General features: G+C 42.8%; 2 protein-coding genes across 6 annotated transcripts; one reads left to right on the top strand and one right to left on the bottom strand.

Annotated features, from left to right (window-relative positions):
• The first annotated feature begins 1,198 nt into the window (after positions 1-1,198).
• si:dkey-262k9.2 lies at positions 1,199-13,405 on the top strand. Of its 3 annotated transcripts, XM_034609927.1 has the most exons (9): positions 1,257-1,337; positions 3,934-3,992; positions 7,745-7,805; positions 8,196-8,231; positions 9,191-9,226; positions 10,533-10,598; positions 10,739-10,807; positions 11,007-11,049; positions 12,293-13,405. In XM_034609927.1, the coding sequence occupies exons 3-9, from the start codon at positions 7,754-7,756 to the stop codon at positions 12,336-12,338; spliced, it is 348 nt and encodes a 115-aa protein (XP_034465818.1). In that variant the 5' UTR covers positions 1,257-1,337; positions 3,934-3,992; positions 7,745-7,753; the 3' UTR covers positions 12,339-13,405. The 3 variants fall into 3 exon arrangements, with proteins under 3 accessions (XP_034465816.1, XP_034465818.1, XP_034465817.1); XM_034609925.1 differs by lacking the exon at positions 3,934-3,992 and having other exon boundaries at positions 1,199-1,337; XM_034609926.1 differs by lacking the exons at positions 1,257-1,337; positions 3,934-3,992 and adding an exon at positions 4,896-5,063.
• On the bottom strand, positions 8,429-22,274 carry fxyd5 (FXYD domain containing ion transport regulator 5). Of its 3 annotated transcripts, XM_034609923.1 has the most exons (11): positions 22,098-22,274; positions 20,773-20,818; positions 18,340-18,426; positions 17,865-17,984; positions 17,715-17,765; positions 17,046-17,120; positions 16,599-16,628; positions 15,822-15,896; positions 15,671-15,716; positions 15,284-15,316; positions 8,429-8,858 (listed from the first exon to the last, which is right to left on the bottom strand). In XM_034609923.1, the coding sequence occupies exons 1-10, from the start codon at positions 22,149-22,151 to the stop codon at positions 15,292-15,294; spliced, it is 609 nt and encodes a 202-aa protein (XP_034465814.1). In that variant the 5' UTR covers positions 22,152-22,274; the 3' UTR covers positions 8,429-8,858; positions 15,284-15,291. The 3 variants fall into 3 exon arrangements, with proteins under 3 accessions (XP_034465814.1, XP_034465812.1, XP_034465815.1); XM_034609921.1 differs by lacking the exon at positions 8,429-8,858 and having other exon boundaries at positions 14,290-15,316; positions 22,098-22,269; XM_034609924.1 differs by lacking the exons at positions 8,429-8,858; positions 22,098-22,274 and adding an exon at positions 21,981-22,059 and having other exon boundaries at positions 14,290-15,316.
• Between the last annotated feature and the right edge of the window lie 1,624 nt (positions 22,275-23,898).

Raw genomic sequence — 23,898 nt, 5'->3', positions numbered from 1 at the left:
TTATCTTCCTGCTGAGTCACATCACTGGAATCAAATATAGGTACAGACAGGCAGATATCCTCCGCAGAAGGCAGCACAGTAAGAGTTGAACACCTCTGTCCACTGTCATGACTGAAGTAAATAAGCTGAAGAGCATTGTCACTAGCAATGTGGATTTGATCTGAGGTCACAAATGGGATGACCTTCATAACGCCACCAACAAGAGAGACATTCTTGTGTCCGGTGCTGCTGGTGACGTTCAGATCAGAGTTAATAGGAGCTATTGCCAAGAGGAAACTAGAACGAATTCCTGTGTTTACAAAAGGGAAGGAAAATGTAATCCAAACTCCACTGAGAGACGGGTTTCAGCTCAGCAAAGCCATACAAACTATACCCAGCTGTTTGTTTGGAGCAGGTTAAACCAACTACAACACCTACAGCTTGTTGGGAATTTAACTCCGAGCCAGAAAGGCTGGTGTTGCTCTCGATGTAAACGCTCTGCAGCGCCCCCATGTTAAACTTAAGGACACTACCACTGGGGTACATATTGCCATTAAAGAGAGCATCCCCGGAGAGGAGCATGTTCACTGGTGTGTCGTGGTCTGCGCTGGTGATCACCATCTGGCTGACAGCAGTCTGGTTAGGGAAGTGAGGAGTGACGGGATAGTAGCGCGTCCCCCAGGAGGACACGTCATGGAGAAAGCTGTGGTCACAGCCAGTGTGTGTGCAGAATGAGGCGAGGACTGTCACAGGCTTTGTAGACATCACACTGAGGAGACTGGAGGAGCGATCACTGGCAATTCCCACAGACGATGGCAGGTGAACAGTCTTCGACTGGCTGGCAGAGAGGAAGATGCGCTGCGTGAAGCTGGTCTCCAGAACCTTCACGGGGACGATGGTCCAAACACCAGTGGCTGTGACCGTCACTTGATGGGTAACATTTGCTGCTGGGTCATTATGAGGGGGAAACATCATCAGAAACGTCCGACCAGGACTGACCCCACATAGACCTGCAGAGGAGAATAAATAAATAAAATCTTAAATTCAACATAAACATTGTGTTTCTGCAGGAAAAGTGCATTTGACGTAAACAAATTATTTTATGACAGTTAACACACTGCACAATGAGGAAGTGTCCCAGTGAGCACAGTTACACTACTTGTGTAACAGAGATAAGACGGCGGTGTCAGATTTCAACAAGCTCAGCAGCCAATGGAGGACACAGTTCCTGGTTCCTGACTGAGTACACCTGTGTTAACGTGCACACTCACTCAGGCAGTTTCCATGATAACAAGGATCTTGGTGTGTGAGCAGTGACAGACCAGCAGAGACAATCCTAAACAACAGCCCAGTTCAATGTAAGTTTACCTTTCGGCCTATGTATGTGTTGGGAGTTATCTGCATAGGAATATTGCTTACTTTCTGTCAGGTTGATTTTTAAACACAAGTTTACATTGTCGTCATTGTAAACAGTAGTAAAAGTTACAATTTAAATATATATATATATATATATATATATATATATATATATATATATATATATAAAAGAGGATTGTGTACTTTAAGCAAATATGTTTGGTGTAGTGCTTCACTTCTTCAGGTACAGTTGTGTATATTACATAATTAAAAAGGCAACAGAGTTGTTTCCCCAAGAAGACAATTACAGACAATAATTCCCTTTAACAGCTCGCAGATTATCTTTTGTCGTGACCACGGACTGAGACGTAGCCGCACCTCGGTCATCACTCAGAACCAGACAAATACAAGTGCTGGGGGGGGGACAGCTGAAGTGTTGAGACTTGAGAGGTGCAGGTGAGGAGGCGCGCGTGTGTGTGTGTGTGTGTGAGTGAGTGAGTGAGTGAGTGTGTGTGTGTGAGAGAGAGAGCAAAGTCTGCCTCTTAATGTGGATGATTTAACTGCGACCCAACGCCTGCAGACAGCGGCTCGTGAACCGCGACACTCACCGAGTCCCAGGAGCCACAAGCAGCACGAACCGCATTTCTGCACCGGAAGAGACAGGTCACATGAAAAGAAGCGAGAAAAAAACCCTGCGTTAACTTCCCCCCCTGCAGCTGGTAGATTCCACTAACACAGGGGAAAGAGCCAATATCGATACGTATTGATAGAGTAACGCAGCGCGCTCACAGGAACGCGGTGGTGACAGCAGCCAATCAGCGCCCGTACTTGGTAAGTTTGCCGATGACGTCGTCAGGGGTGGACAGCAGGTGCCAGGTGATCTTCGGACGTTCCCATTGCGCGTTTGGCTTGTGACGTCATTGTTGGTGTCTTCATGTAGACAAAAACAAAACAAAACATGGATGTTCTAAAAAAAAAAAAGGTGTAGTATTTAGGGTCAGGAGCGTTGAAACGACACCTCGTCACCTCTTTCCAATATTTGCACGGTAACAAAGAGCAAAGGAAAGCGATCAGGAGGCCTGCACTACGAAGCCAGGATTGAGTTATTGAGATCACTTCAAGTTTAACTCTTCAGCATTCAGAAGCTGGTTAACTTCTAACCAGGGTAAATCACGATGGTAACTTCGGAGCAGGTTAAGTTCGAGATAAGAATCAGAACTTGTCACGGCCCAACTACTGACCAATCAGATCACTGGAAGTCATCAATCTACAGGATCCTAACAGGGACAAAAGAGTTAAGGCCACAGTAAAATAAGAAATAATTAACGTTTTTTTCCGGTGGCCAAGAGAGCACAACGAACTGCAAATAAAGAAAACATATACAAATAGAAAAAACATATGTAAATTGCGAAAACAGCTTCATCACTTTGATGTCACATGCGATGCAAAAAGTTACAACACACGGAAATGAAGAAAGCCGCAGCAAATTTCGTAAACGACAATGTTTCCAGGGGACCCAAAAAAGTGATTAACCCGGCTGTCGTTCAATGCTTTGTGAAGTTATTGAAGTCTGCTACTCGCCAGTGGGGATGGAAGTTCACAAAGCATTGAACTACAGCCAGGTTCATCACTTTTTCGGGATACCTGGAAAAATGTTGTTTTTTGTTTCGTTTTCGCTATTTGCATCGCATTTCTGTATTTCGCATTTGTATTTGTGACTTTTTACTGCGCATGTGTCGTCCAATTGATGAAGTAGTTTTCTTAATTTGCATGGGTTTTTCAAATTTTTTCATTTGCAATGCGTTGAGCTCTCTCAGCCACGGTAGTATTTCGGGTCAGGAGGATTTAAACAACACCTCATGACAAAGAACAAAGGAGCACGATCAGGAGGCCTGCGCTACGATAACTTCAAGTTTAGCTCTTCAAGTTTCAGTACGAAGCTGGTTCAGAAAGCTTGGAACCTGTAAACAATGGAACCACTGACCTATCAGATCACTGGAAAACCAGAATCATCAATACATGATCCAGACATGGACAAAAGAGTTTAGTAATAACCTACAGTAATAACCTAAAGTTTAACTCTTGACCATGGTAACGTTGGAGCAGATTAAGTTCAAGGTTAGAATCCGTCAGTCAGTTCACTGGAAGTCATCGGTGTACAGGATCCTAACAGGGACAAAAGAGTTAAGGCCACAGTAAAATAAGAAATAATGAATGTCAGCAGATATCTTCATAGACGACTGGAATTGTTTTGCTGTTCCAGACTTTTCATGTGTCCACTCTGGACTTTTTGCAAGTGACAAAAGTGTGAGGAAGTTCACATTAAAAATAGGGGAATTAATCACCAGTTATTATTCAACTTTAACCTGAATGAACACAACTTCCCATATAGGCTATTTAACTCTTATGTTGTTGTGCAGCATCAGTATTTTAACCTTATTGTTTGCAGGAAATCAGAGCAGAGTTCAGAGAAAACACACGGAGGTAGTTCCCGCTGACAGGCGAGCGCTGAGGGGCAGTTCAGCTCTGAATGAGGTGGCTGTAAATCCCCTCTTATTGTAGGTGAGAGTAAAGTTGAGCAGAATTTGGCGCACACAGCAGAAGCAGCTCTTCCTGAGAACGAGGCGGCTCATCTCCTCCACTGACCTTCATCTCTGGTGAGTGAGTGCGTCAAGTTTCAGGGCAGAGAGGATATTATATGAAAAAAGACTTTCATCATCTCAAAAGGAGAACATTACAACTGGCTTTCTCTTGCATAGGTAGGTTATCGATTGGTGTTTTTAAATGTAATGTAATACACAATTACTACCCGTGGTTGTTTTTGTTGGATAATGAGAAACAGTCTATATCCTGTGCAGTGCTGCTTTTTCATTCTATTTCCTCCTGTTTCTTTTATTTTTTCTGTCTCACCAACTTCATCCAACTCTATGTGAGTAACTTTTCAGAGTGTGGAAAGTTATTTCAGCTCTAAACAGCCGCAGCTCTGTTTGTTTCACTGTGAGTCAGTGTGACACCTTTTTTTACATCCATTCAAATCTGCACACTTCCTCCTGAAGATGAGCGTGCGGTACAGAAATGAATAGAACTTACCCACCTATCCGCACACACTGCAGCACCCCTCGTTCCACTTCCTGTGGGTACATGTGGCATCATTTACTACCTAAATGTGAGTCTGCAGTCAAATAACAGTGTAGTTTCTGCTGCTGTTACTTGTGTCAGAGGTGAAGGAGATGGCACCAGATCCGCGGTGATCTTCTCCGCTGAGTTTTGTTTTGCTTGTTTGTTGAGGGAGAGATGATGCGTTGTCAGACAGCTCAGCATGTCTGAGACAGCAGCTTTGTCTCCATCTGATAAAGAAGTAAATCTGAGGTGTACGTGCCCAGTGTGCCGTATGTTCCGAATCCGGCTATTTGCGGTGTTTTGGTCAAAACAGAGGCAATCGTGAGATATGTTCAATCTTGTATCTATTAACAGAAAGAGAGAGAGAGAGAGAGAGAGAGAACGAGAACGAGAACGAGAGAGAGGGAGTCTTGTACAAATACAGGATACCCAACACGGCTGTCATTGTCACACGCACACACTCATATCCTCTGAGTTGTTTCACTCTCGGCCTATTTCTGCTCAACAAGTCATTCACAACCCATTTGCTCTGGAAACAACGACTCAGTTTGCAGACTGGTTGTTTGTGAGCAGCGGATTGCTCACTGGCATGCACGGCACCGACTGAGGTATTGTGAATCTGCTTTTCCCAATCAGGTTTTTTGTTTTTATTTCATCATTGCTTTCCTTGTTACTTTTGTAGCGGTCCATTGGCAGCTCACTTAGATAAACAGCCACTGTAGAGATGGCAGAGTTGAGCAAACATTTCAATAAGACTATTTTCTGTCTTCATCGGAGCAGAGTGAGCTACCACTTTTATAAAAATTGATGAACAACAAATGATCTGAGTGCTTTTCTCGTCCCCGCTTCTCTCCCTCCTTGTTGTGCGCTCAGTCTTCTTAGAGCAAGCCTGTTTCAGTGTTGACACATCGGCGCAATAATCAGAGTTTATCTTTGCTATCTACTCCCTCCTTTCTCTCAACTCGTATCTGTTTTTATGAAGGCTACAGCAATTCTGATATCTTTGCATGTTCGCAGCGCCTATCGCCGGTGTCAACGTCTTGTCAGTGGTGCACAGGGGTTGAGCAGATGGTCGTTATCTGTGCGAGCAGATAAGAGAGCGGTAGTCTGTGTCTCTGCATGCAGGTCTGTTTATGTACATGCAGCGAACCTCTGTTTGTGTGTGTGTTTTGTTGATGTAGATTGTATTGGAGGGAGGTGGAAGGTGTTCAGCATTCACATTTAAACTTGGTAAACAAGATTTAGGCGTTTTCTGCGGGGGCCGGCCTGACCAGACTGGAATGAGGTTCGGGGTTAACCCTGTCAGTGGAAAAGTGCACTGGGGAAAACTGAACAAAAACAAGACTCCTCCACCCTCGAGCCACAGCACAGTGTATGCCTCTCTTGCAGCACTATGCTCTCCGGTTGTGTGATTTGTACGTTTCTAAATTTACTGGCTATGATCTTTTACATCTCCAGCCAGAAGGCAACTGGTATGTCGGGCTCTGGCGTTAATTCAATTGGTATTCAAATGTACAAGAATACATTACCCAATCTGAAAAAAAGCTAATACAGGCGTCAGGAGCCATTTTAATGTGGAAGCAGTGGGCTGGGTTGATAAATATTTCCAAATTGGATCAGCTTATTATTTCACCCAAAGTGACTCTGAAAAGCAAATTGGATACAGAGGGGGATTTTATTTGCGGCTTCTTAGGTTATTTGTGTTTGGAGATTTAGTGCAGCTATTCAGGAGGCCAGAACAGCCCACACTGCACTCCCTCCTCAATCAGCCTCACTCGTGTGATTAACATCTTTTTTTTTTTTTTCAATATAGCCAACCAAAATAGTTCTTAATGCTGTTGATGTAATGCTAATTTACCATGAAGATAATCTTGTTGTGGACTGAGCCGCACTCGTTTCCTAGGCAGGGTGGACATTTGTCTCGCATGAACCACGTCAGCGCCAACAACCGTGGCAGCATTTTACGGATAAGATTGCTGTTTATGGACAGATTCCTGATGCTGTCGTCTTTCCTAAAACTGCCAAAAACCTTATTATGAGAATAAATTGATGTTGAGTAGTGTCTCCGTTCCTAATGTCAATGCCACTTCCTTTTTCGTTCCCCAAATATGGTTATTGTGAGTTTAATCCGCTTCCTTAAATTGTAGGAAACTGTGACGGTAACTGCAGGGTGGGTGTTTAGAGGTTTGCTGCTGAGGCCTGTTTGAGAACCCTGCGCCTTAACCACGTGGGTCACTCCAGTTATTTTCCCAGTCATTAACTATGGAGGAAACAAGGACACAATGAGCATGGCGAACAATGAAGAGGCGCCTACAGTACAATGTTTGGCACAAAGGTCAATGGGAGAGTTCCCTCTGTGTACACTATCAAACGTTGCTTGAATAACTATTGGTTCCTGAGCCCGTGCCAGCCCCAGTGGCTAAATCTGACCAATGAGGCATCATCCGGGACCTGGACCAGAAGAGAGGTCATTCCCATGTTTTCCCATTTTAAAAATATCAGCATTCATATTGTGTTGGAAACAGCTGGGGCTTTGTTTGGCAGCTTATGAACATCTGCGTTTCACATCTACAGCGTGGTCACTGAGAGCGGAGGTAGAGTTTGTCTTGGGCCCTGTGCCATGAGGAAGCTAGGACTGTTTTCCTTAAGAACAACGACACACACAAACTGGAATCTGAGCCAAGATATCTTAAATAAGATATAGCTGGCAGATGCGTGTGTGTTTATGTAAGTTAAACAAAGCTTTTTCCTTTACCAATTAGTTTGACAACAATATTGTTCAGCAGGACACAATATTTAAATAAAAAACATAAACTTGATTCTTTTTTTTTTTTAACCTGTGGAAATTATTATTGGATATGTTTTTTGTTTGCGAAACACCTGACCTGGCACCTGAGCTGTGGAGTGAGAGGAAAATGTTGAATAGACACTCGTTGCCAGCCGACGGTGACAGAGATCTCAACACTTTTTTCTGCTGAGCACTATGGGAAACAAGTCATTCACCCACCCTCCTCTTGCCGACGCCCACCTCAGATTGCAATCTAGATTTGCATGCACATGCTAAACCAGTTAAAACGGTACAGGGACTGGTTTGCTCAGAAAGTTCCTGGTTTTCCAACGACTCGCAAATGTGATTCTGAAACTCAAGTCAAGTCCCAATAATAGACAGCGTTTCTGCTTTCCATCACACTCCCATCTTTAAACCAAAACACCAAGATTTCACACACATCAATGGCTCTGAATATTAATAGCAGGTATTTTTAACTTGGCTTCTCTCCCCCCTTCACAGCATTTGAAGATGATGCGATTGCTGTTCCTGTGTCTGCTGCTGCTGCTGCCAGCCGCTTCTGGTATGTTCTCATCTCTGTGACGCTTTCAGGTGATAAATATCTAATCAGGGTCTGCGCGTCCCTGCGCTGGCATGTTTTTCTCACCTACCTGTGTGTGAGCACCGTCTGTGCTGCATGCAACAGGATTAGTGTATGCACTCCCTTTAGAATTGTACTGCCACGTAAAAAAGAAAGGGTGCTACAGTGAAAGAGGACAAAGTGTAGGCACCCTAAGAATAAAATTAAAGAAAAAACGCACAGTGCAATTAGCAAACAATATTCCCATTGCTTTACTTGGTTGTTGTAACGCATACCAGAGACGTGCAGCATGAAAAATACTAAATTAAAGGATGCCATGTAACTTACTGTAACCCAAATACTTATTATAATGAATATTAATCTTTTTTGCAGCGGCTTCAGAAGAGACAGAGGGATCGGGTGATGACGGTACGTGATTCATCTTATTTATGAACCAGGAAAAGACAGAAATACTTTACGAAGCTTTTCACTCAGCTTGGCACAGGTGGAATGTAACTTTTTGTAACAGTGTTGCAGCTAAAACCATTCATTTATACAAACTAATCTTATTTAACTTAACGGACTCAATTTTACTCAACACCAGCAAAGAAAAATATTTAGTACATTTGTTTTGAAAGAAATTACGTCATTATGTAATTTTCATCCTCAGGTCCTCTTGCTTGTCTCAACACGTTTCTTGTACTAATAACGTCAGTTTCGAGATTTTGCCTGCGTTGTAACTTGGGGTGAGCTTAGTGGGTCCTTCAGGCCACGTGTTGGGTATGATTATCACGTGTCAAGGGTCACACCAGACATGGAAATGACCTTGTGGATTTCATGTCAAATACAAAACACGTGATGTACATATATAACTCAGCCGGCGGGGGGTAGGGGGGTGGGGGGGACCTGGTGCTCAGCTTGAGCAGCTGCACTATTTTATTTAATACACTTGTAGCTCTCCCACTTCTTACTTAATAGTTTCCCTTCCTCTTTCTGGGTTTTGCCATCAACTAACAGTTTTGGTCTCTCTCTCTCTCTCTCTCTCTCTCTCTCTCTATATATATATATATATACTCTGGCTGTAATTTCTTGTTTTCAGTTTTGTTCTTTCCTACACTTTAGATTTCTTGTGCATGGTTTCCTGTGTGCAATATTGATTCTTGTTTATAGTTCATTTTTTGCTTGCAGACCTCTTGGCCCTAAACTGACTTCATAAAACCCTCAATCAATACTGTTGCTAAAAGATTAAATGTGGTGTCTATATGCTGACTCTTATCCAGGAGGAGAAGTCTTGCACTATTATGATCTGCCAAAAAATGCTCAACAACCAAGGAGTCTGCATTTCTGTTCCATAGACGGCTAATTTGTTTTTCTGTCTTATTTTGCAGAAATGGACGACGAAGATTATACTGTGAAAAAGGGTGAGTTCTCAAGAATAGGTCAGAGTATGATTTTTCTATATTCGTTTGCGTCACACCCACAAACACATTAATGGCTGCTATTCATAGGAGAGTATGTGAACTGTTCTGGCCCCTGTCACGTTGTCAGTAAGTCAGCATTATGTATAGGGTGTTTCAGAGATGTGTGAAGGGCTGTGGCCCCTCCTCCCAACCATTAAACGCCGAACAGAATCAATTAGCTCCCTGGAGGAGCCCCGCGGATTCTGCCGAAAGGCCAATGAACACGTCGACATCTCCACCATCCTGTCGGTCAGCTAATCAACATTGGCATTCTCATTCTCTCTCCACGCCTCTGTCTGTCACTCCTCATCTTCCCTTTGATTGACATTTGATAGAATCACAGATCTGTTTGGAACACGGCTGCAGCCGCACGGTTCTCGGAGAAGCAGCTCTGAAGCCTCAAGCCTCTGAAGACGCAGACACATTAATTCAACTTAATATACGTTAACATTAAGTTAATTCCACGTGTTTGTCATTTTTCCTCGAGTAAATATTAAATGAGTCAACAACTCTCAAGTCAAGATGATTACCTGCAGGACAACATTTTGGCAAATATGCTTCTTCTCGCTCTTGCTGAGAGTCAGATAAGAAAATTAATACCACTCTCGTGTCTGTGTCGTAAATCTGAAGCTACAGCCGGAAGTCAGTTAGCTGAGCTCAGAACAAAGAGTGGAAAAGGGGTCACAGCTTAACTGGCTCTGTCAAAAAGTAACAAAATTCACCTAGCAGCACCTCTAAAGCTCACTAATTATAATGTTATATCTTGTTTATTTAATCCAGACAAAAAACATTTAAAACACACATATTGTGGTTTTTGAACAGATTAGCCAAACAAGTGTGTTCATTTGATATCACTGCGGGATGCCTATCAACATCTGGCAAACTGACTGCCAATGAAAATTATCAGCTAACTCTGGTGCATTTACATTTTTATGACTATTGATTAATGCACATTGTCTCTTTTCAAATAGAAAGATAAAAAAAATGAATAAGATGTTGGTTGTTGGGCTGCTGGCTGTGGCTTCATATTCATTTTACAAACACCAGTCTGGTATCAATCCTCTCATCTCACTCTCAGCGAGAAAGCTGATCACCATGTTTCCCAAACTGTAGAACGAGAATGACTTCAAACCTCAAACATAGCTGGTACTGTTGTAGTAGAAGTGCTACTTTAAGTGTAATTTAGGTGGTTGAAATATGTAGTGAAAAATGAAATGTACATCTGAAATTGGCATAACTCTGTGTTCTCTCTTTGCATGGTTTCCAGATATTCACAACGCAACCTTCCGTGGTACTTCACTCTTAGATAAAACTAAAGGTGAAGAAGACAAATCAGGTTAGACATATATTTTATTATAAATGCCAATATTCAGCGAAAGTATTGGTACTACAGATCAATAAATATGAAGGATTCATATCGTAGTGGTATCCCCTAATACTCCTTGTTCAATACACCATGTGTGTTTCATCCTATAGATCAGCTCACCATGATTATCATCATTGTAGCTGTGACTGTGTTGACTCTCTCAGTTGCAACAATAATCAGTAAGTACTCCGTCTTTTGCCAGTGAAATGTGAAATAATGGTTGTTTCATTCACACAGTTGACAAATGCTCCGCTGTAGAGACATCCATTGCTTGGCCTGAATCACCCTGTGTGCCTTGTAAACCTGCTAATACCTAAACAAATAGGAACTTTTCTCTTGCGTATCCGTGACCTTTCTCCATTTTTCTCCCCCTCGCAGCTGTAATATTGGTGAGACGCCACTTGAACAGTCGGCAGCAAGGGTAAGGTCAAACTTCAAAGCTTACAAAGTTGATTATACATTTTCTTCTGTTTGTCGTTCTTTTTTTAATTGGATTTGAAATATGTCATCTAATTATTATATTTATTTCATCTCTTACCGCCAACCAGATTTTCTTTCTCTGTACAGCTAATGCTCATACGTTATCTGTAAGACATGCGTGCTCCATTAGAGGCTAAGTCAGCCTGCAGGTGACAGAACCAGTCTGATGGGTAACAGCCTTTCTGCTGCCTTGCACATTTGTTTGACTTCATCCAACTTGTCAACATCAAAATCTGGAAGAAAAAAAAACCTTGAAAACACAACCAGCATCCACCCATCTGAGCCCGTCCAGACTTGTATTGCAATTAGCATCACCGCCTGAGGCCTTACACCACCACCACCACCACCACTGAACATTCCCCTCCTCCAACCCTTTCCATCTTAGACATCCAACAATAGCCATAAGACAGGGCCGCTCTGTTTGACCGAATTGGGACAAGACCTAACCTGCTCCAACGCTTACCTCATGGACTTCAGCGAAGCCCGAGGAGATGACTCCACTCAGGAATCAAACAACCCTGTACACATGATCCTGGCGTCATGACAACAATCTGCCAACACCGATCAGACAGCAGAACAGCCTGAACCAGTTATACAGAGACGCTCTCTCTGACGCTGTTCTTGTTTAACCACAGTTAGCTGAGGTCTGCACAGTAATCAGGACGTTTTGTTCTGGCATGCCGTCACACGTGACCTGCAGGTTGGGTCAGAGAGGTTACACACGCAGTTCAAGTTAGTTCCCGGAGATCCTCCCGCAGCGGGGGGGGCGCCATTGTGGAGCAGACACCCAAGTCAATCTGCAAGGGTTAAATTCCTCCACGGGATTACTGGCTGCCTCCCAGGGCTGCCGTCAGCTCTGGCAGTGTTTGGTGCTGACTGATCGCTCTACTGAAAAGAGGCTTAATCACACAGCAACCTCTGGCTTGTTGGATCAACAGTGCCTTTCCAGGTTTATAAGTCCCACCTGGGGATGAGGTGTATTTTGAGGGGATGCAGTCTCTGTGCACCTGTCAGGAGCCGTGCAGCACGAGGCAGACGTGTTTTTCCTTAATTCTGACGCACGGGGTGATGGGGGGGGGGGGGGGGGTGTAGCTCCTCGTGTCTTCCGTCTCTGTGCTAACAAACTGAGAACGAGCCTAATAATATCTCTAAATGATGGCATGCTTCTGTTTCTGCCCCTTCAGGATCTACTCCGTGCCCGCAGAGCAGGAACACAAAGGGGCCATCTAGTTCCTGGCGGAGCAGCAGTTATATAACACATGGGAAGGAGAGGAGCGATGCACTGTGCAACGTCATCTCCCGCTCTCTGACTCAGGACGTCTTTGCACAACAGCCTGCTTCTCACCTTTCAGTTCATTGCTCACTCCTACACAACCTCCTATCAATGTATATGCAATGTTTTATGTTTTCTTTACTCTATACTTTTGTCTACATGTGTCCCCGCCATTTTGTTCTCCACACACACGCGGTTTAGCCCGGGACATTGGGAACACATTCAAACCTTCTAATTGGATTCTATTTGAGGAATCCAAATCAAAGCCAGTGGAAATGGCTTAAAACGTCTTTTGTTAAAAGGGATGATTTCGCACAGCCAGAGCTCCCCCTTCTTTTTTTTTTTACTACCTGATACAAGAAATTACTCCCACCAGCTCTGGAAACTATATTTGCATTTGATTTGGTGCATGTGGAACAGACCTGACGTGTGAAATGGTGGTTGAGTGAGACAAACCATGCTAATCCACACTAAGCCAGCCCAGTGCTCACTTCACTCTCCTATTCACCTGTCTGACGACTTCTGTTCCCGGCCCATTAGGAATAACGAGAGGCAGTGCACTCGGAAGATAAAAACCTGTTCCCCGTCTTCTCAACCTCTGTAGGAAAAAAGAAACCAGTGGAAATAGCCAGTGTGAACGCCTTATTGCAAGGCAGCAAATTAATGGGCTGCCGTGAATGAATTGTTTTCTTTTTTCCGCCCTTCCTTTGGGTTTGGAAAGTCTTTCACTTCAGTCTCGCAGATTATAAATGGCTCTGAATGTTGTAGAGGGTTAGATTGATGCCTCACACACTGGTAGAGAGAAGCTGGGTGTGAGGGAGGGATCAAATCTTGCAGATCAAATAAAAGTGTTGGGGGTGATTGGGTAAATACCAACAATGCCTTTGTTTCAATCACTCAGAGCATGATGGCTTCTCTGGTTCCATTGAAATGAAAATCAATCACGGCCTGTGCAGAAAAGCTGTCTCTCTCTCTCTCTAAGAACCCAAAGCGCTGGTTTGCTCTAATGCAGAGGGGGGGGGGGTCTCACTGTTTAAAGTGGAGGAGGCGACACACCCCTGTTCGACACGTCAGTTTTTCATTTGTGGCTTCATGTGGAGTCAGCAACACTGGGCAGGGCAACGCTGGCTCCACTCCAGACAGACGTGAGGCCAAAAACTATTATGTTACGTCTTCATCAGGGTTTGCAGTGACTGCAGGTCTGAAACATCCCAGTTTATTTGAACACAGACGAGCAGATGGGCAGATCCTGTTGATGCTTTTGTTTTCCTGTTTTTTTTTCGAGCCCCGTGTGATGTTACACTGTGTTACTTCTCAAAATCATAGTGTCGGCCGGTAAGCCTTACAATCGGTGCCAGCATTTCAAAGGCAGGACAATTGGACAATATAAAACATTTCAGTTTTCTATGTCTATATAATCAGATTTACTTATTTTTTACTTTGAATTTCACTCATATTTCTGTCAGACCAACACGACCCAGTGCGACATTTGAATGCAGCAGTGAGTTGTTTGTGAAGCACAGACACCAGTGGGAATTTTTTTTTTTTTACAGTATTTCGTCCAAAATCTTCTCTGCACCTCTCTGCTGTGACACTACTCATGTAAATCTCCTGTATCATATGTAACTATTGAGCTTCAGTTCTATCTCAGCGTGACGTAAGTGGAAAGGGTCATGTTTTTATTTTTTAATATCTTTTTCTGTCAATATGATTATATGCAGTGATTCCATCTTTTTATCTAATATATTGAATTATCAGATTTACTGATCTATGCATTTGTCCAAACTATATTTGGCGAAATAAATGTTCTTTTTTTTAAATGTTGAGTTTAAGGGGCATGGTCTTCACTGTTGGTTAATAAGCATTGTGTATGAAAGTTGTGGGTGGGACTCAGTTATTTGCCTTTTATGTAAAATACAAATTTTTATTTGGTCGTTTATATGCACTATGCAGATTGACCCACATGTATTCTTTGTGCCAAGGACACTCAAGTTAGTTTTTCCTCATATAATAATTGACAGTATGTAACACATGACCCGGAAAACTATTGCAGCAGGAGACTTTATATCAATGAATTAATTCCATTTGCACAGTTGAATTATATCTTTGGTTTTGTTCGGATAGCAATTAAAAACATCGATTACAATATTATTATGTAGCTTTGCTGACTTGCATTGTGTTTATTTTTACCATTAAAGCTGTTATTAAATGTGCTCGGTTTCTCCCAGTTTGTTGTCTCCACCGTTTTGATGCCATATGGATGCAGAGATAATGCGCCTGTGGATCTTGTTTAATCTACGGCTTAATTCACTTACAAGCATAGAGCCACTAAGAGGATTTGACACCGCTTACCAAACATCAGGTTTTTTCCCGTTCAGATTGAAATTGTAGGGTACGCAGGGAGAAGAAGTGACCCGGCTTCACTTTACTTTCGATCCTGAACAGAGTGTGTCAGTGTTGTGCAAGAATGTCAAATAAGGGAACGCCACAGGGTTATTCTTCATAACCTTTAATAATAATCCTGGCTGTGAGACGCCGGTGCTGATGGCTGTGTTATCAGCTATAAGATGCAAAGGTCATTAGACACAAGGCCGCTCCATGGCTGAAGGTGTGATTAAAATAATGATTCATCTTTTTATTATTTGTCAGGATAAATAATCACTTTACCTTTTTTTTTTTTTTGGAGCAAAGTAAAGAAATAAGTGACACAGATAAAGCCGGTTATGGTTCCACCTTTTCTCGTGATTCATGTGTGTGTGACACTGTGACACACTCGGCCCACATGCACACACATGTCGCTGGGTATTGGTGTTGGTGGAGTGTTTTTCCGCTGATGGACTGACTGGTTTCTGTGTCACTGTGTGCATGCTCTCTTTCTCTCTTTCTCTCTCTCCCGCTCTCCCTCTTTCTTCATCTTTGGTCCACTCGATATGACCTGGAAAGCAAATACACAAATCAAACACTGCGCCTCAGTTATGAAAACAAGCGAGGTGCTGTGCAGTTGTTGCAGCTGCTCCGTTACGCTTTTTGCTCGACAAATAGCTCAATCATAATCTTTCTGATCTATTAATCATCACAGAGGTTTTAGTCAGCATTCTGTTGAGCTACCATGGCCTGTGTCTGATGTGACTGATTGTTTGCCATACATCATCCAGTAGCCTGTGATATAAATTACTTCACTCGCTCAACTGCAGCATGATATAAGCACCGTGCACAATGGACTGTATATTATCCACTTTTTGTGTTTCAGCATTTAACATCATTCAGGATTAGGACTGTGCATATTTACTTTGAAGACCTGTTGCGACACTTGGGCGGCCGACAGACTTTGCCACCTGCAGTTCGAGAGAAGAAAAGGAGTGAGAAGGGCGGTTGGATACGATTACACTTGATTACGAGGGATTACAAAACACAGAGGTGGTTCTCAGTGTCATACTTACAGCTCATGACCATTATGCCCATGATGAAGAGCACTCCTGCGATGGCCAGACCAGCGTGGCGCAGGGACTCGTAATCTGGAGCATGTGAAACACACATCAAACACTCAACTGGACGCTACGACTAACAACAGAAACTAGAACGGCACTCGGAGCGCACACCTCCACCAAGGCCCAGCAGTCCCAACATGAAGCCACATTTAAAACCAGGGGATCTGACTTTTTGTCTGGAGCTGCACTAAATCGCACACTCTTAGAACTATGAGTCCCCTAAACATATCTGATTTTCTTCATCAAGATACATCAATTATTTCATGAAAAACGCCGTATCTCAGCGTGTGAAGTGAATAAAAAAGACATAATAATAACTGTTCAAGAAAAAGAAAAAGTTCTTCCTTTGGTCAAGCCCCACACCTACATAAACAAAGTATTTTTTGTGTAATCCTGCAAACTAACAAAAAAATATATATATTAGATCCCTAAACATGCCCAATTTTTTAATCAAGATCCATAAATTATTCTTTGAGAAATCAAGGAAAATGTTGAATCAAACCTCCTAATGTTCAAGAAAATTAAATCAGTTCTTCCTTGACCCATTCCGCCATCTCCCATGAGTTTCATGGTAATCCGTCAAGAAGTTTTTGTGTAATCATGCAAACTAACAAACAAACAAGGCCTGAGTGCATTATTAAAGTAGTAATCCTGCTCGCTAACAAACTAATAGATGAAAACATAACCTCCTTGGCAGAAGTAACAGCACAGTCAAGTCAAGCTTCTTACCATAGGTGAAATCCTCGTCCCTCTTCGGATCTATAGGAAGTAAAAGTAGAAAGAAAAGCAGTGAATTAGGTTCGTCTGTAGAACACAGGAAGCCTCTGAAAGGAAATAAAACAGGGGCGAGGATCACCAGGGAACAACAGGCAGAGATGGCGTGGCACAGCTACTGGCCCCTGTGACATGCTGCTGCTGCTGCTGGTGTATCAAAAGCCATATCTACAGTATACGGCACAGCGTGAGGACACAAACGTCTCATCTCTCCGTGCATAGAGTACAATCAAGCATTAATCTGCTGGCAAGAGAGGAAGTGAGGTGCTCTGTTCTACCACTGTGCTCTTTGTTTGGAAGACGGGGAATAGTGACACTGTCAGTCGGCCCCGAGATAACAATAAAACGGTGTCGCCTGTGGCATTTAAGGTTACTATACGGAGCAGGGACATCTTTACTTACCCCAGACGACAGCTTGACGGGTGTCCTTTGTGGTGGTTTTCTCAGTTATGGATCGGGTGGATGTCGCTGTGGACGCTGAATGGAAACAGACATTCAAAACATTAGTTTCCTCTGCTCCTTTACTCCGTTCATCAAATATTTTATAAATGTAATATTCATAATGCACAGTTCCATGATGCAAAAGCATAATTTCATATATTGGAACATATTTTTTCTGGGACATTTTGACTTCTTATCTTTCTAGTCCACGCATAATGACTTCCTGTTAAACTGCAGGTGCGTTCCTATGTTTGACGCCATTTTTAATTGAATCTCTGAATATTTTAGTGTGAGGACTCTCAAAGAAGATTCAGGCTGAGACTTTTTTTAAAGCACATCAGTGTCTCTCTCCGTCTCGCTCTCTCTCTCTCTCTCTGTTTCCTCGGGTGCTGCAAAACGCTGCAGAAACACTCCTCCCTGTATCTCAACAAGGACAGGGAGTTTAACATTTTCTAATTAGCTTATAATGAGTTTTAAAGCTCTCGGCATGCTTGATGGGAGGCTTTGCTATACTGGTGTGAGGGGATGTTGTAGTTGACTGGAGTGTTCTCAGTCTGATATGTACCAGTCAAACTCAATGGCTCCACCAGCTGGTGTTTAAAGAAGTGAGGGAGAGGCTCGGGCTGTTACCTTGAGTGGATGTGAGCTCTGGTTGTGGTTTTGGTGTTTTCTCTGTGGTCGCTAAAGAGACGGAAGCAGATACAAAAATTGCATGAGTTTAAATTAACTTTACTGATGTTATGTAAATATATGTACTGTGCTCACGGCACATGGGTCCACCTGATGAGGTCTTGGAGACGTTCGCTGGGCTGCTGGTGCTCACGGGGCGTTTTGTGGCTCTTTCAGTTTTCGGAGAAGAGTTGACGACATCTCTAGTGACTCTGCTCAGGTCTAAACTTCCTGTCACACAGAGGAAACAACTGAATATAACCTGGCAGACAGACAGACAGACAGACAGACAGGCAGACAGACAGACAGACAGACAGGCAGGCAGGCAGACAGACAGACAGACAGACAGACAGACAGACAGACAGACAGGCAGACAGACAGACAGACAGACAGACAGACAGACAGACAGGCAGGCAGACAGACAGACAGACAGACAGACAGACAGACAGACAGACAGACAGGCAGGCAGGCAGGCAGGCAGACAGACAGACAGACAGACAGACAGGCAGACAGACAGACAGACAGACAGACAGACAGACAGACAGACAGATAGACAGATAGATAGATAGATAGATGGGGACAGTACCAATTGTTTCCACTGTTTGCATATTTTCCGTGACGCTGCTCACAGGCTCCATCTGATCTGCGGCCGATGGAGTCTGAGCCCTCGACACTGCGTGGAAAATAAAAACGACACATTTGAATCACGAAGAACGGGAGTTGTGATGAAGCCTCACGACGAGGCCTCCAGACTCTTCACCTCAAAGGAGGAACAATGCACGGCCTTGTTTATTAACCCAGTGACTTTCTCAAACAATGCTGTGATGGATTCCAGAGCAGAGACTGCGTCTGACCATGCAGGGGAGAGAGAGAGAGAGAGAGAGAGAGAGAGAGAGAGAGAGAGAGAGAGAGAGAGAGAGAGAGAGAGAGAGAGAGAGAGGCCTGCAGATGCACGGAGAGCAGGTCACAGTCGTAGTCGTGTGAGCTGCACAGTCACAAAGAAGTGGCTCTTAGGAAAACCTCTGGCTACAACAGAGCTGGTTTGTTGTGTGAGGCGGCGGCACAGTGAGGCCGTTGTGTGTCTACTCACTCAGCACCTTCCAATTAATGCTGCAGCTTTATAAAACCTCCACTTTCTCAGGCTGATGCTCTGATTCCAACTACTTTAATGAACCCACAATAGTGTAACATATAGCAATTACATTGTTCCATATATATGCCTCCTACTGTGTAATTTACCTATTCATATATATATCATATTGCATACCATACCTACTACCTCCTACTAAATCTATCGTATACTAAATAATATCAGTCTATATATGCAAAAATAAGTATATGTTAATTGCAATATCTTCTCATATATCTTCACATATATTATGTACATGTTCTCTACATTTTTATTTAATTTAAATTGTATTGCCCCAGTGTGGGTTTGTTTGAAACCTGTTATTAAAATAATGTTTAGAGTCACAGCTTTAAAATGTTATATCCCATGTATATAAGATGAAATTGGACTTCCGTCACTGATATATATCTATATATATATACAACTGTAGTGTGTGTGTGTGTGTGTGTGTGTGACAGAGAGAGAGGGAACCAAATGTCCCACAATGTAATGAATATTAAGTATATTACTGAATTTTCTTACAGTTAAATATTTGTGACAAATCTTTCAAGTTCTTTAAAGGGGAACATCCACCTATTTTTCATATGAAGATCAATTTAGTCATAGCCAAAAGTTCTACCCATCCAGTGGAAAAGTGGTTTAATGTTTTCTGTGACTCTGGGGGAGGAAAAAAAGAACCCTTTTAATGTCAAAGGGACATTTACCAGGCTGTTATTGGGTCTAACTCAGGTTTTACTGGGGACTGAACATTGAGATATCCCTGCCTCGGCAGTATCTGTTTCGAAATGACATTTGATCTTTAACAAGTCCCTTAACTTTATGTTGATGATGAACTCAATAGTTTGCTTCCATTTCCAGGTGCTAGTTTCCAAGTTGCAGCTTAAAGTGACAGATTGTGACTTTTGAAATAAATAAATAACGATATATTGAACTCATAAGAAATTTATCACAACGAACATCACTTGGTCTTGTCAGGTAGGCAACTTTACTGACCTTCACTATTTGTGCTACTCACATAGAAAAGATGATTTTCTGCCCTCTGGCCTCAGGGGGACACGGAAAAGACAAAGAGTCGATATCTTTAATCATCGTTATACATTTTTTATTATTTCAGACTTTTGCTCCTGGGTGAAGGTTGTGTTTTTCAAACTCTTAATGATAAACAGCAAATCATTTGATAAATCTGAAGTGGACCAATTATGTGTTTGACCTCGTTAGACTGTATTTACACAACCTTTAAGCACTACATCAATATATATCTGATTTTTTCTTGTATTGCCGCTGATAAAAAATGTGATAATTATTGATATTGTTTTATTTCCCAGCCCTAATTTCTACTTTAACTACGATTGGTTTAATTACTCCACAGTGTTACGATCTAGTGCACAGCCTCTTTTCTATTGGAGCTTCTATTGTCTCATCAACCGTCTTGAAGCTCATAACATATGTTTAGGTCACAGATGTAAAGCGTGTGTCTGAAAGAAAAACCCACAAGTTTTTTATTCTTAAACACTTTCCTCTTTTTTTAACAGTTTATCTTCAGAATCCTCAAAGCCTCCTCCAACCATCTGGATTTAAACAAAATGTGTCTGTCCACTGCACGATAACAACGATTTTCAGTTCTCATCCCAAGTAGCAACCCTGTTTCCTACAGGTAACTGGCGGGCTGCCATCTTTGTCTTGATTTGAAATAAGAGGTGAAAAATGTGTTTCATTGTTCAGCTGACTGAATATTTGTTCATCCAGATGGTTTAAAGAGTCTTTGTGGTGAGTCTGAATATCACGCCAAGTGTTTTCAAACATGATTGTGTGTTTTAGAGGAGATTGTATACACTGGTATTGTGATTTGTGGACCAGAGGCCAGTCATTAGTGCCACTTTGTGTACTCACCTTTGAACATGACAAACAGGAAGACAGTCAAGGAAGCCAAATGAATCTGGAAGAAAAACATAAGAGGAAGAGGAGGTGAAATCCCGTTGTGGAAAGAGGAAGGCCTGGTCATATCTATGTCTCTGACTGCAGTTTCAACACAAACTGTGGCTGTAAGACTGAACAAAATAAAGACAGATCATCTAAATGCTGCAGAGGATGGAGCAGAAAAGAAATGTCTGCTACTTTGTACACAATCTCTTTAGCCATGTTATAATTGTATATCCAGGGCCTGGCACTGGCACATTAAAGAATCAGCAAGACTCTGGAACATTTTGTTCACTGTAAATCCAGCCGACAGGAAGACGCACTCATTGAGGTTACCGCCACGTGGCCACTTCTCCTTCCTCCTCGGGCACGCAGGCACCCACACACGCAGCCTGACAGAAAACCGATTTTCACTTTGAATGTCAAACCATATAACTTAAACATATCGAAACTGTAGTTGTTTTTTGGGGGGATTTGTCAAAAAAAACGAGTGATTGAAGATGCACACTGCGAGCGCCATCCTCCCACACGAGCCTGTTACGAGCTTTGTGGCACTATTGATCACACTTCATCCCCCTTTTTTTTTTTTAAGCCGCCACTGTCACCAATTAAAAACAGCATCGGAGGATGTGTCAAAACAATTATTTGTAACATAATAGAAATCCTGCGCCGGTGAGCAGCATTCTCCCTCCACCAAAAAACTGTGGAAAAACAAACTTCTTCCTCCCCCTCACAACACACTGACCCCAGCTTGAAACGAAACACTATATGGAAAAAAGAAATGTGAAAAATAACCTGCACGATATTGTGGTTTTTAGCATTGCAAATGACAACAACTGCCAAGCAAGGTACAGCAAAGGCAGGTGGGGTAACAGATGGAGGTCTGGGCTGGTGGCTTGTTTAAATCCACCCCCAGCACAAAATGAATCGATCTTTGACCTATCCTGGTGGCAGCTCGTCCTCCAGGCTCGCAGCAGGGTGACAGGTGAGTGTCTGTGGCCGTCATGAGCTGTGACAGCTCAGATTAGCCGGGTCTTGCCAATCTACATTTAACTCCAGAGCATATGTCAAGATGAGGCCTCTTTCCCCTGGGCTGTACAGGCGTCTCTCTCGCTGTCTCCCTTCCCCTGGCCTGACCCCCCTGCCTGTTTGTCGCATCCAGCTCACTCACTCACTCACTCTCTCTCTCTGTCTGTCTGTTCATCCGTTGGTCTTGTCATCCTCCATCAATCTCCTCCTCTCAGTCACCAAAACACCCCCCGGCCCTCTGGTATTTAGTCCAGGCTGTTACGCTTTACCTTAGTCTCCATCCTGTGAGGTGCCGCCGCCCAGAGATTCATCTGCAGCCTCATCGTCCACAATGCCTCCCCTGTGTGTGTGTGTGCGACTTCTGACGTGGGGTGAACTGCTCACCAACCACACCCATGAGAGAACTCATCATCACGACTTCCTCGTCCAATTGTCTGAACTCTTGTTTCACTTTCCCTCACCCACTCTTCCTCATACCATGCCCTCCTCCTCCTCCTCCTCTTTCTGTTGTACACTCTCACTCTCTCTGTGATGATTTGTGTGCACGTGTGTGTGTGTGTGTGATAGAGCTGTCTCCCAGCATGATGGCTTCCCTCTTTATTTCTGTATTTATTACACCACACTCTCTGTGGTTTGGTGCCCGCGTGTTTGCCTGTCTGTCATCCTGTCTGCTCCACCTGTCTATTTCCGTGTTTGTACAATCTTTTCCATCCACGAGTCCGTCTGCCATCTGTCCTCAATGTTGCTGTCTCAATGTCCCTAACACACAAATGAATTCCCTTATTATAATGGGAGACTGTTGATGTGTTTACGCTGTGAAAATGCTGCACATGTTGTTGGATATATTAATTATACGGCCTCTTTATAACGGTGAGGATTCTTATTGGATAATTTCCCTTCAACCTGCTGACACTGGGGATGATCTGATGTGCAGCATGCGTGGCTGTGAAGTTCTGTTCTTTTGAACAAGCATCCAAAGAAGCAATTCAGTTCCGTCAGTACGTTTCTGTTGTTTTTTAAAACCTCATTAAAAAGTCCATCTTGCCTTTTAAGAAACGCACCTAACGCCACGACATATCACCACGGTGTAGTGCAGTAACTCAGCGACATAACCAACCTGTTAAATCTACGTTTTTGTTCTATTTATTTTTTCAATTACGGCTTCAAGGCTGCAGGGTTGGTCTGTGTGTGTGTGTGTGTGTGTGTGTGTGTGTGTGTGTGTGTGTGTGTGTGTGTGTGTGTGTGTGTGTGTGTGTGAAACAACAGCATGACCACACTGGGAAACACAAACCAGGACTGTTACAGCACACAAAGCCTGCAATTCATCCACACTCTCAGAGGACAGTCTTTGTCCAGAGTGCCGAGGACGCTTTTGAGTCAGCTTGTCCTCGAGTCACATTCTCTAAGCAAATATTCAACACTTTATAATAAACATCTTAAATACAGTTCGCTTCCATCCTGACCCTCTTTACTGGAAACAGATTGTCTCCAACACAAAATATGAGTTGACTCATTTAAATCCCATTCCTGCAACACAACACTCTTTCTTTATCTTATGCTTCCAGCTAATTATACTATGAGATGTACCCAGACAGAAGTAATTAGTTACTGATCACAATCTGTTTAGACACTGAAACGATTAGAGGCACAACAATCTATTTATAAATGTGATTTCATACATCTGTACTTAATCATTTTATCTGTTTTTCCCTTTGATCACTCTCTCCATCCATCCATCCATCCATCCATCCATCCATACTGCACCTACAGTTAATTACAGTCTCTGAATCTACATGTCCTTGGACTGTGGGAGGAGAATGGAAAAACTTGAAGAAAACCCACAACCCACACGGACACAATGAGAATGTGCAGTATCCCGACCGAGCCACTTACATGAAAACACCATTTATTTTGGCAATGTACTTCATATCACATAATTATTTTGTGCATGGATACAAGTTTACATTTACATTTATATATAGGTAGATACACGTTTGAAAATATATTTCAGACATAGGTGCACAGAGTGGAGTTTTTCAATAGTAATGATAGAAAATATAAAAAAGATAC

This window comes from Hippoglossus hippoglossus, chromosome 16, assembly GCF_009819705.1.
Source record: "Hippoglossus hippoglossus isolate fHipHip1 chromosome 16, fHipHip1.pri, whole genome shotgun sequence".
In the NCBI taxonomy this organism is placed as follows: Eukaryota; Metazoa; Chordata; class Actinopteri; order Pleuronectiformes; family Pleuronectidae; genus Hippoglossus; species Hippoglossus hippoglossus.
Note: the sequence above shows the minus strand (reverse complement) of the source record. Positions and strands in the feature narration are given on the sequence as shown.